The sequence below is a fragment of the Astatotilapia calliptera genome, chromosome 20 (genome assembly GCF_964374335.1).
Source record: "Astatotilapia calliptera chromosome 20, fAstCal68.1, whole genome shotgun sequence".
Classification (NCBI taxonomy): Eukaryota; Metazoa; Chordata; class Actinopteri; order Cichliformes; family Cichlidae; genus Astatotilapia; species Astatotilapia calliptera.
This window is the reverse complement of record NC_137441.1, coordinates 25,110,405-25,123,857: the sequence shown is the minus strand read 5'-3', so window position 1 is coordinate 25,123,857 and position 13,453 is coordinate 25,110,405. Positions and strand designations below refer to the sequence as shown.

The following is a 13,453-nucleotide window of genomic DNA, read 5'->3' as shown; positions in this document are numbered from 1 at the left end:
TTTGTTGCCAGATCACACGTATTTACTTCCAGTCCTGAACAGAAGGAAATCGTTTTGATGCCTAAATGACATTTTATGTTCAGTGACAACCTGGTGTGCTTGGGTCCATGAATGCAGTGGTGTCGTGAGTGGGCCCTGTTACAGTCGTCAGTGCCAGCATGAGGTGTCAGTGAATATATTTACACATTACTTCATTTAAAGTACGAGTTTGTGTCTCTGTCCACAGGCAGTCAACCCCGGCTGTGTCCTGGAGGATTTTGTGCGCTGGTATTCACCTCGGGATTACGTAGAAGAGGAAGTGGTCGATGAGAAGGGCAACACGATGGTGACGGGGACACTCAGTCCCAGGATGAAGATCCCAGGCAACATGTGGGTGGAGGCTTGGGAGACTGCCAGGGTCACACCTGCACGACGCAAAAAAAGACTTTTTGATGACACCAAGGAGGCCGAGAAGGTCTGAAGCAGGTCGTTCGTTTTGCCGCATGCGTGTTTTTAAGCCAAACGTGTTTACTAAGTGGATCACAAAGTGTTTTCATGAATGTTTCTGCTGATTTTCAGGATCAGCTTCTGCCATGGGACCGTTTTGGCTCATGTATGTTGAAGCATTTTCACATGTTGATGAAAAAGGATCTGATGCTGTCACACACGATGTTTAACTGACACACAGCAGCTCTCTGTGGTGTGATGGTGTTAAATGAAGAACAACTTTAAACCAGCTTCTATTAATGATCCGGTCGGCTTTATGGGAAAGGGACAAACAGTAACTGGGGTTAGTTGTTTCCTCACCCAAAGAGGGTCCTGGATTTGGACCCGGGCAGGTCCCTGCCAAGCGTTTGCATGTTCTTCCTGCACATATGAAAGCAGAGCTCGGAGCTCCAGTTTGCACCATCACTGAAAATGTTGCCTGTCTTTTAAAGACATTGTTTATCCAAAAAGAGAAAGTTAAAAATAATGCTCACTGATAGTCTTATGACAGATTTAAAGATCTGGGTATGACCGGTCCCTCTGTGAATAACCATCATAGAGAAAGGTCACCGTTTATCTGGAGTCTTCTTCAGAGGCAGCCTGTTGGCTGTGCAAAAATATTCTGTTGATCTGAAAGAGCAAAAAGAAAACAGAAGCCAGGAAGACTAAACTTTTTGGGGGTTTGTCTTTAGGTTCTGCACTACATGGCGATGCAGAAACCTGCAGACCTGGCCCGTCACCTCCTGCCCTGTATACTTCATGCAACTATTCTGAAGTTGAAGGAAGAAGGTAAGTCCTCACCGTTTGGTTGAAAAACACGTTTATATGAAATAAAATCAGGGAAAATAACTCTGAGCCCACAGCAGGTAAATTACAGTAAGACCAAAATACAAAAAACTAAAGATATTAAAATAAGTACTAAGAAAATGAAATGCAACCCGAGATGTTAATGCAGAAAAAAAACCAGAAGCTGCATCTTGGACGCTGCCAGCATAATGCACAGGCTTTTGACGGGGCTCGCACACAAACACAAAGCAGATGATGAAGCATCACCAAATATGTTTCTGTTGTGATATTTTGATACCATGGTAGTAGAGCTGGGCGATAGAACGATAACGATATGTATCGCGATATAACTTTTACTCGATAGAGAAATTAAGCTATCGCGATAGACCTCGCCGCTCTTGTCCTCTTAAAATAAAAAAATTAAAAAATTTTTTTTAAAAAAGGTCAGCCAATCCAAACTAAGTAGCGCAGAGCCGAACCAATCACAGCCGCAGCGTCACGTCGCGTGACTTGTTCAGCACAAGTGCCAAGCCGCACGTGTTTGTTTGGGAAGCAGCCAGCGCGTAATGGAGGAAATGAGTGTGCCGACTAGAAAAATCAACCGAGCGTGACCGAAGAGAAAACAGATGATGGTTCCAATGCCGGAGAGATTGTCGAACGGAAGAGCCATAGAAGTTCCGTAGTGTGAAGGTATTTCGGCTATTTCAAGTCTGACAAAAAACAGAGCAGCGTGCACTGTAAATTGTGCCGAAAGCAAGTCTGGAAATACAATAAACTGGTGCATGCGTCACACTGTGCGCCACGTTATTGTTTCGGTGAAATGAATTTCTACAATACTGTTAATTCTACTCTCTGCAGTGTTTAAATGCTTACATATACACACAGTTACTGTCCCTCCACACATACGACTCGGTTCTGCTTCTATGCCGCAGCTTTGTTTACTTTTTCCCACCGAGGCTTCTAGACTTCTGATTGGCCAACATTTCTGCACAGTTAGGAATCTAGCGCCACCTGCTGCTTTGGCATGTTCATAGCAGCGTTTTTCTTCATTTCTGCCTTTATGTGTGGACGGGATTATTTTTTAAAACGAAAACGGAAAATCTCCGTTTTCAAAAATACCCGTGTACGTGTGGACGTAGCCTCAGTCTCTGACTGGAAGCGCTAATTCGTCATTCGGCTTTTGTCAGACTAAAGTAACTGTTAAAACTCAAATTCAAATTTCAAATTCAAATTTTATTTGTCACGTACACAGTCATACACAGTACGATATGTAGTGAAATGCTTGGACAACTGCTCGTGACCTAAAGAGAACAAAAAAGGAAAAGGCTATGAATAAGATAGGAAATAAATATGAAAAATTAAAAAGGGTAAATTTAACTAGGAAGGAATAAAATATAAATTAAGGTTAAAAATGAAATAACTGTACAACACAAATTAGAATGAAGGGTAAATTTAACTGGGAAGAATAAGATAAAGATAAATATATAAATTAAAGTTGAAAATAAAATAACTGTACAACAAAATACACAATATAGAACTATATAAGAATGTATGAAGAAATCTAAATATAAATAAATATATACACACTAACAGCAGCTGTACAAGTATTAACCGGAAATGAAGAATATAGTGACCAGTGTTGTGCAAAACCAAAGTCCAGAAAGTCCAGTGTGTGTGTAAGAACTGTATGTGTGGGTCAGGACTGTGTGGTGGTGTGATTGAGAGACCGTATCGCCTGCGGGAAGAAGCTCCTCCTCAGTCTCTCTGTGTTGGTCTTCAGGGAGCGGAATCGCTTTCCTGACCTCAACAGAGAGAACAGTCCGTTGTTGGGATGGCTGAGGTCCTTCACGATCTTCCTGGCCTTGGTCCAGCACCGCCTGCTGTAGATTGAGTGCAGGTCAGGGAGCTCGGAGCGGATGGTGCGCTCAGCTGACCGCACAAAACTGTTTGAAAAGCTCAGCTATACAACAAGGAGAGATTGAGAATTTCCTTTTAGTTCTCAGTTTATTTGATATTGACAAAAGTTTGTCAGTTTTGTCTGTTCTTCTGTAAAACAAACTAAGATTTATTTTTAGAATTAATATTTTGTTTCTAAGTGGAATTGACAATTTAGTCTGTTTCGTTTGTTCTATTTTGAAACTTAAACGCTTCAGCGGCTGCCTTTTGTGTAGTTTGCAATATTTGCCTTTATTTATCTGAAAAAGTCTCATGTTCCTTAAGTACATCTACCCTGTTGAACTTATTATGGGAAATAAATATTTAAATAAAAACAAGCTGCTGATTATTTCACATTTTACTTGTGAGCAACGGCACATTTAAATCTTACAAATATAGTTATTTGGCTTATATCGTGATAGATATCGTTATCGCCTGAAATGAAAAAAACATATCGTGATATGAAAAAATCTCATATCGCCCAGCTCTACATGGTAGCATTTACAGGATATTGTTTTTGATGATGTTATACAAAGGACCCTGTTTCTGCAATGCCCTTTGTTTGAACCTCATCTCCTCTTGCTGTGACCCCATGGGCGACTTCCCTTGGCCTGCTGGTCTGGAAAATCCAACAGTTCATCTATATGTAAAGAAGGCACTTAAACTGGAACAGGCATAGCTGCTTGATCCTGCCGTGGAACAATAGGACGGGGTGCAAGCTCTCATGCTCCCAGGACGTGGGGGTGCATTCCTGGAGTGCACACCAGGCTTGCAGCCTGCTAAGGATCACACACAATTGATTATGTGCCTCTGGGTATACATGGTTAAACATTTCCTAATGCAAATAACTACATGCAGTATTCTACCATGTGCAAACTTATATCACTAAAGGATTCTAACTGTCTAGTGTTTAACGGACCTTTCAAAGGTATGTTGAGATTATAGAAGGCCCCTTTCAGAGCTAGGGGGAACTTCCTTATATGGTTGTAACTTGAAACTTGTTGACACACAAACCCTTCTGCCAATAAAAACTGCTGCACAAAGAATAAACTTTGAGTTAGTTTGGGATGACAATTTAGAACAGTCTCCGCGTCTTTTTGTTCTTCCAAACTGCTCCCGGTACTCCGGCCGGTGCCGTAATTAACCGTTGATCATGCTTGAGAATATTTTAATTGTTATAGGAGGATGAACTCTGATGATGAAAGCCCACGCCTCAGAGAAACCCGGAATGGAGTTTCTTACAGTTTCCAAACCAAAGAAGATAAGATGAAGCATACCTGCGCAGCGGTGGGTGATGAGGAGAGGCCGCAGCGTGTCTGTCTTAAAGTGCAAGTTTGTGACAGTTTAAAGCTTAACAAGCTAAGACGCCAAACATCCAGAGCACAAAGACAAGTCAGAGGGCTTTTTCAGACACACACTTCTAAACCGTCGTGCTCAACAGTGTCTCTGCTAAAACTGCGTCTGTGCTCTACCCCTGTAAAGTTGCCTATCGAGTGCTTAATGATAAGGTGCATGGTAGCTGCTTTCCTCTGCAGGTGGATGAAGCCACTGATAGTGACAAAGGAATGACTTCTCTGGTGTATGCCTTATACCAGGGGTGTCAAACTCAAATACACAGTGGGCCAAAATTCAAAACTGGAACAAGGTCGCGGGCTAACATTAATATTTATTGAAAAAAAAATCTTCCTCCAGATTTAAGAATGAATCTCTTCTTATGGACTCAAACAAGTTTTGCTGAAAAACTGAATATGGAACAAGCAAAGTTTAATACTAAACAATATGTATATTAGTTGTATAATACCAGTAGGCCAGCTCTAATAATAATTTGGTATGGCTTTGCGGGCCAAATGTAATTAGGCTGCGGGCCAAATTTGGCCCGCGGGCCAGAGTTTGACACCTATGCCTTATACTGTCATCACTGCCACCCTGCTGCAACTGACTGAAGCATCCTGATGCCAGGCTGAGCATGCATGACGCATGATCCCGCGTGATCCCTTGCATGACCATCTGACTGTTCTTGGTGGAAGTGACTTGACAGAGCTATCGAGATGAAGTTCTCTAACCTGTACAACAACCTGGCCTGTGGCAGTTTGCGTGTCGCCTCCACATTGCCAAAGATCACTAGCATATCCAGACACTTCCTTGGCCAGCATTTAGTGTTGATGTCTCTCCCACTGAATATGCCTGGGTAATTTTGGGCTGGCATGTTCATTAGAGGCAACCAGAACCCATTGCAGCTGGATGCTGCATTTATCTATGAATGGAAAGAAATTGCTCAACAACAGATCTGCAGTCTGTGCTCAGACAGGTGACTGCTTGCACCTGTCTGAGGTAATACTGTCAAGCACCGTCATTATAACAGTCTTGTACTATACATACAGTGTATATATGTGTTTTGTTTCTTTCTTTCTTACTACTATTGTACATCAGTAAAGTGCAGGAGCCCATTTTTCCAACTAGATAAAAGTCTAATACAACCCAAGAAAACAGCTTAGCCATGAATCACACTTTGTAATATCTGTGTTTGGATATTACAAAGTGATTTTATTAAACAAAATGGCCTATTAAGGTTAAATATGAGCTAAATATGATATTGTAGTCCATTCGTAAGAGTGTTTTGAAGTGCTTATTTTACTAGGTGACCTCTGTGAGGCAAACATACAAAATGCTGTATGCTATCTGTGAGGCTCATATGCAATTTCTTAAATCCAAATCAAATCAAAACAAAGCTTTTTTTTTATGCAATGTAAATATACATTTCAAAACAATTCATGGCAACAGTTGCCAAGTCATGATGATGTCATGGGCTCCATTCCCCAAATTCCACAGTTAGGTTTGATTTTGAACACTTCAAGACAAACTGCAGACAAAAAAACTAAGAAAAGCAGTCACAAAACTCAAGATGAGTGAAGAAGGCCAGCTGCCATACAAGTCGAGCTCAGTAAATAATGAACTCTGTTTGGAGGGACAATTTTGTGATGCAATCATCAAAGTGGAGGATGTTGAATTTCCGGTCCACAGGATCATCCTATGTAACTGTACGCCGTACTTCAGGTGAGTTGCTTACCTGATAATGTGAAGGACAGTTGACTGATTTATACCTGTGAAAAATGTAATTCATGGTCTTAGTTGGTGAAACAGTGCCAACCAAAAGGAACAGGTTGAATCATAAAACTTTTCTGATAGAAAGACTTTGTCACGGTCAACTGACAGATACACCCAAAACATAATGCAAACATTTGCAGATTTCATCATTACCTTCACAGAGCTCCAGATTCCACTTCAGTAAATGTGCCATTTAAAAAGCACTGTGAATCACTTGGTGATTGTGTGAAGTCTAATTGAAGTGTTTTATTAAGTTACATTAATATCTTCCCCACTGTTATTGAGACAGTAAGACACACCAGACTTCCTGATACTAAAAAGGTTGAACTGTGTTATACAGTTATACGCTGAGCAAAAGTTTTGAGTTGCCTCTCATTTTTTTATATTTTGCTTTGAAACAGATGATTTTTTAAAAGTCCACTTGAGCAATAGTTCTGTGTTTTTTTGAAGACTTATAAAGGTTTGGTTTGGACATTTTTCACCCTTTTTAGTCCAGTGCTTGTACCCGATCATTTTCAGAGGAATGGTTTCCTCATCCTCATCAGAAATGGTTTCATGGTTCATGTAAAACCTGTTAAAACCAATAAATAAATGTTAAGAAAAAAAAAGAAAAGAAATGGTTGTGGAAGGGAAACAGAGACTGTAATTAAGCAACATGCACTGGAACTTCCATAAGGAAAGGAAACAGACTGAGGTATGCCAAATTACGCAATAACTAGACTAAATATCAGGGTAAACTGGCCCTATGGAGTTGATTTCAATATTTGTCATAGAGGTACAACAGTGAGTGTTTAGAGTTAACTTTAAAGCACGGTGGAGGCTCTGTCATGGTGTGGGACTGCATTGTGTTTGGCAATAGCTTCATAAACATGCTGCCAATGTAATAAAGACATTGAAAACCCAACAATCAAGTGCACTAAACATGTACAAACTCTGTTTTGGAGTTACTTGGAGTACTTGTGCATGACATAGTTTATTATCTTGTTGCCTCCACACCTTTTAATATTCTCTACTCTGTCTCCATCTCTACCCTCAGGGCTCTTTTCACCCACTGCAGCGACCCAGACAAACAGGTCTTCAACATACCTGGCTTGTCTTCTGAGATGATGGCACTCATCATTAACTTTGCATACACCGGCTCAGTTTCCATAACGGGGGAAAATGTAGTGGAACTTCTCATGGCAGCTGATCAATTCAATGCAATGGACATTGTGAAACTCTGCTCTGACTTCCTCGGGGAGCAACTGTGCCCAGAGAACTGCGTTGGCATTTGGCAGTTCACAAAAGTATGCTTATCACCCGAACTACGCACCAAGGCCTACCACTACATCATCAGTAACTTTGAGCAGGTTGTTCTTGAGGAGGAGTTCCTGCACCTAACTGTGGAGGAACTTGCTGACATCCTTGATAGAGAGGACCTCAATGTGTGGGAGACCACTTTGTATGAAGCGCTTACAAAGTGGATTAGCCATGTACCTGTACAACGGAAACAACACCTCACCGCTCTGTTGTCCAAGGTCTATAAACTTTCATTACTACATTTAGTTTGGACTTAAATCTTCAGCATTTAAGTCATAGATTGAGTCGATCCATCTGGGTATAAGGATGCTTTAATATCTTGAGATTTTGCTCTTTTCAGGTGTAGCCAAACCACATTTAAGAAATTCTCTTCAAGAGCATTAAAACCGTATCAGATCTCTACACACATGCTATAGAATAAATTATATTTATTAAGTATAGTTGCTAGGGCTATGACTAAAAACTGTCCCTGTTGACGAAAAGGCTAATGGTGTCTGACTTTGGTCGCTCTCTTGCTAGCAATAAGAAAATTAAACAACATTAGGAGCATTATCCTAAAGAAGCTTGAGTTTACTAAAACTGATGTAGTTGAAATTCATAGTCACATTCTCTTCTGTCATCTCTCTATAGGTCCGACTGGGATTGATGACGTCAGACTACCTAAAGGACAATGTGCTGTCTAGTGAGCTGGTGGAGGCCAATTCTGAGTGCCTGTCCATGATAAGTAATGCCATCTTAGACATACATGATCTAGGAAGCAGACCCTTCATGTCTGCCTTGTATCACCCTCTTGCTCGTCCCCGCCTGCCTCATTCCATCCTGCTGGCCATTGGGGGGTGGAGTGGTGGTGAGCCAACTAACGGCATCGAGGCCTACGATTGCCGGGCTAACCGCTGGGTCAACGTAACGAACAACCTCGAGTGTCCTCGTGCTTATCATGGAGCCGCCTTCCTCAACGGGTACGTCTACTCCGTTGGTGGCTTCGACGGGGTGGAGCATTTCAACAGCGTCCGTAGGTTTGACCTGACCACTCACGCCTGGAATGAGGTGGCGCCCATGCACTCCCGCCGCTGCTATGTGAGCGTGACTGTGTTGAACGGGTTCATCTATGCCCTGGGAGGCCACGACGGGCATGTACGACTCAGCAGTGCAGAGCGCTATCAACCTGAAATCAACCAGTGGAGTCTTATTGCACCGATGCACGAACAGAGGAGCCACGCCAGCTGCACAACACTTAACAACCGGGTGGGTGAAGTAAAACAGTAGCAGAGAAATAGAGTAGGGTCTAAGGCACACAGGCCTAGAGACCTGTCAGCAACCTTTGGTAACAACCAGTTGCTAGGGGAAAATGTGTACTCCTCAGCTGGTTAGGCAGTGGTTGTATGAAAGACTCTACAGATTTCTACAGCAAATAGTTTGAGTATTTGCAGTAAGTCAGAGTACTCCATGCAAACCTCAACAGTCTGCTTACAACCAAAGGAAACACAAGGAGGCTTGTGGTGCAAAACCTTCCTGGTTACAATTTCACAGTAGTGACAGCCATCAACCTCCAGCAACCACTTGCCAACCAGTCAGGGAATACACATTTTTACAGTGAAGCGAGGTGCAAGATAGGTCACAAACTGGTTTCTATGTTCATGTTTTCAAATTTAAAAGTATAGTTTAAAAAGTTGAAAAATATACTAATATATATCTATTTTGTTTCTAACTGATCACAAGTGCATCTTTGCATTTATGTACAGTACTTTATTTGAGTTGACTTGTCAACTAAAATATAACAGATATTAAAAAAATTGTAAAACACACACATTTGTTAATTGTCATATTTTTCAGTTGGACACTTGGGTACTGAGTATCGGTCTTACTTCACAAATGATGTGGAAACATTTCACTTACAGGTAACATTGTTTCCAACTGAAATCTAAGAAATGTAAAAATTTTTAATGTCCCTTTTTTGTTTTCAGATTTACATTTGTGGTGGACTCAATGGCAACGAGTGTCTGCAGACAGCTGAATATTACAACCCAGAGAGCAACCAGTGGACGATGATCAGTCCCATGAACAGCCGCCGCAGCGGGATAGGTGTCATTGCATATGCGGATCATGTCTTTGCAGTAAGACCACAAAGTAGTGCTGACACTCACGTAACATACAAATCAAATCTGTAATGTGCTTTGATCAGCAAGGCTTAACACAGATTTGGCTGACACAGAATTTGGCTAACTTTGTTTTGTATTTATCAATGATCAGATTCCTATCCTGACCACAGGTTCAGAGAAGGCATTCTTACTCATTCTATGTATTAATTTAACTGATTAGTGATGTTTCTGCCTCTCTTTTTTTTTTCATGTGCCTCATTCCCAAAATGTTGTGTCTTTGATGATTTCACATTTCACTCAGTACAACAGAAATACTTATTCAAAACCAACATTGTCATCCTCATCGTTCCATAGAGGACATATGTTAGAGACAATTTCAAACTTATCCTGCAATACCTTTAGAAAAATGAGGGAATAAGCCAAGTGATTAGAACTCATCCTCTGGGGACGGTAGGCCTTTTAGCTGTAAATTTATCTTGCTATTTGCCTTAAAACCACTTATTTAGTTGTTTTGCAGCTGCACCCTTTGGTAAAAAGCAAAGATTTTAGTCTCACCTTCTGAGACACACTTCTTTATTTAGCTAGCTACCGTTTAGTATTTATTTTCTATTCAGACTAAGTCTCTATTCAAAAAAAGGAAAAGTTATCATCAGCAGAATGCAGTGACCTTACCCTGGTGCTGACCTCAGGGTCTTTGATCAGGCTTATAGGCACTTATAGCCTGTCAGGGCTACTTTAATCTGTTATAGGAAGAAAGGACTGGAACTCAGTGTTCCTTTTTGGACTAAAGGCAAAAGAGCTGTGAAGACATTTATACTGAAAACACAAATACTTTTTGTCGAGGGCTATTCATCTTTGTTGATAATAGCGTGGTGTAATAGACAACAGCACTTTAATAGCTGTAGTTGAGGCTTGAGTGAAAAAAGGTCTCATACAGACTTCCACAACAGCTGGCTTCTACTTTATTTTACTTTCTCCTTTTAATTCAGAAGTCATTTTCACACACCACTGCACCCTGATCTTTTCTAGACATTCCCAACAAATGCGGGCCTGTGAAAATGCAAATACTGGGACGTTAATGGGCCTTTTTTAAACAACTTTTATGTGTAAACTCCATATAACAGCATGAGAATATGTCAGGTAGCTGTTCGCTTTATCCAGGTAAAACCCTAAACCAATCAGAGTATTTCCAGTAGTCAGATCACACCTAAGGTAAACAATTTCCTTGTATCTGCTACATATTAAGGGCAACTTTGGACAATATTGCAACTTAATTCTTCCGTCACTTTCTGGAGTATCTGTGCAAAAGCAGCTAAAGACATATAGCAGGTGCATTTTCTTACAGGGGTACGGTGAAGCTGGTTACACTTACATTCAATCATTTGAGCCACGTATTTACTTTTAGGTTGGTGGCTTCGATGGAAACAACTATCTGCGCACCGCTGAGGCTTACAACCCGCATACCAACACGTGGAACCTCGTGTTCTCTATGCTGACCCCCCGCAGCAACTTTGGCATTGAGGTAATTGATGATCGCCTCTTTGTCGTCGGGGGTTTCAATGGCTTCACCACCACTTCGGACGTCGAGTACTACACCGCTTTAACCAATGAGTGGTATGAGGCGTGCGACATGGATATTTTCCGCACAGACTTGAGCTGCTGTGTGATGTCCGGACTTTCCAACCTGACTGAGTACACCTTTCCTCGTGACTTCCTGCCACTTGAGGATGTTCTGAAATTAGCAATGGAGTCACCAGAGTCCACGTAAAATCTTTAAAGTGCAGTACTGCCATGTGTCAACATCTGAGTCTCGAACATGAAGGACTGAAATAAATCTTTAGAGCATTAAACTGCTGGTGAACTGGACATTTTATGTATGTATCTCAAAAACTTTCAGTAGGAGAGCCTGCACTGTAGATACTGGGTTTTATTAAGAGAATGCAATTGCAACAATAACAAATTGAAAAGATTTTTTCATTCCCTGTAATGTATGGCTGCTGAGCAGCCATACCAGACATGCACACAGGGTGACCAGATCACAATAAGCCGCATGTCGGACTTTTCAACTCTTGCTAGGTAAACACCATAAGAATAAAGGGAAGTTTTCACTCTCCCTTGTTATTTCAGCTGCGGTTCTGTCTGGTAACAGTCTATAGGTTTGAGTAAGGATGTATCCAATATTTTACAGTTGTACTAGCCAATACCCAATAAAGCAATTCTTACTTTTATACCAAACTAGTCAGTCTCAGCTTAGTCAATTTACTCTTTCACAGTAGAGCCTATTTTCTGAATAGTCTTCTGTCTAAACTCAAGATTAAAGAAAAAAAAAATCTTAAAATTAACTAAAAGCGAGGCTGTCTCTGCACTGCACAAACCAAACACAAAATGTCGGCATGTTAGCCAATATTATCGTGCACCCTTAATTATAACACTGGGCTAACCTGGCCAAATTACAAACAAAAATCAATCACAACCAACATGGACTGTAGTAGCCGTGGAAGGAGAGAGGAAGTCCTTTCCTATAGTCCATCTGACCATATTGGCTTTACTGGCCAATAAAAGCAGTCCACTCAGCCATGCTCTTCTTGTAAGATGATGTGAGATCTCTCTCATGGATTTTGTCCAAGAGAACCTCCGTCTGTATGACGGAAAGCAGAGTGGCTACACACTTTGGGTATGTAAGGTGAAGGGTGTAATAGTAGGCCATAAGGTATAAAGCACCCTCGGTAACCAAGTCTTTTGGAAATGTGGTTATTGGCACATCTCCTACCGCTAGGATGCAGTTGGATGGACTCACAATCAGGACTGGGCAGGAGAGAGGACGTTTCATCAGATAGGTATTAGGGTCTTCTTGGTCCTTTAACACATAACACAGACATACTTTTGTAAGGATGATGCACTTTTGTTTCAAACACATAACTAAAGCTAAATTACAACAAAAGTTGAGGTTCTGAGAAAACACATCTGAAATTGCTACTTTTAATTATTCTCGATGGAATTACTGTTCACATCTGTCTAGCCTTCCTGAAAAACAGAAAACCAAGGCTACATTTAATTAGGTATCATTGAGGTGATAAAAATGTGCTACCACGTAATGCATCCATGTTTGTATTTACTGGTCACAGAGATCTAACCTGTGAGAACCCTCATTCCAAAAATGTGTTTTAGGTGCCTTTTGAAGGCTTAGAACATATAATATGTGAATATAAAATACTTTGGCACTCATCAGAAGCATTTTTTAATACTGTTGTCCCAAAAAGAACAAAAACAAAAAACAACTACTACATTTTACACAACTCACCTCAAGGACATGCACCAGAGCCTCACTCGCATCCCGTGCCCTCTTTGGAGGAGCAGAGGTGGATGGGAAGAGTGATGGCAGCACATGTAGGATCTCAAGAGCCTGTTCAGCTATACAGAAAAAAGAATCATCATCTCATTACCACACTTAAACAAAATCCTCAAGCATGTCCAGCAAAATCGCTGGACATGCTCGTAGGCAAGAAGTGAAGCAGCACATGGCGGGGAGAAATGAGGGGTGAGAACAGACACAATTTTGCACCGGAGGTTTTCGGGAAGCTTTTATTTTGGTATTTCCGTTGATTCGTACAATAAATTTGCATATTAGCCTAAACATTTAGGTTTAACATTTAACATTTAGATTTAAATATAATATTTAGATTTAATATTTAACATTTAGATTTAATATTTAACATTTGATGAAAAGTTACAAATATTTTACTAAATGTTGTAAAAAATTACTC

General features: G+C 40.8%; 1 protein-coding gene across 2 annotated transcripts; it reads left to right on the top strand.

Annotated features, from left to right (window-relative positions):
- Positions 1–5,992: 5,992 nt before the first annotated feature.
- Positions 5,993–11,472, top strand: LOC145423136 (kelch-like protein 10). 2 transcript variants are annotated; one of them, XM_080295322.1, is made up of 5 exons: positions 5,993–6,240; positions 7,328–7,577; positions 8,221–8,835; positions 9,555–9,704; positions 11,095–11,472. In XM_080295322.1, exons 1-5 carry the CDS (start codon positions 6,089–6,091, stop codon positions 11,455–11,457), a joined length of 1,530 nt encoding a protein of 509 aa, XP_080151448.1. In that variant the 5' UTR covers positions 5,993–6,088; the 3' UTR covers positions 11,458–11,472. The 2 variants fall into 2 exon arrangements, with proteins under 2 accessions (XP_080151448.1, XP_080151447.1); XM_080295321.1 differs by having other exon boundaries at positions 5,994–6,240; positions 7,328–7,808.
- The last annotated feature ends 1,981 nt before the right edge of the window (positions 11,473–13,453 follow it).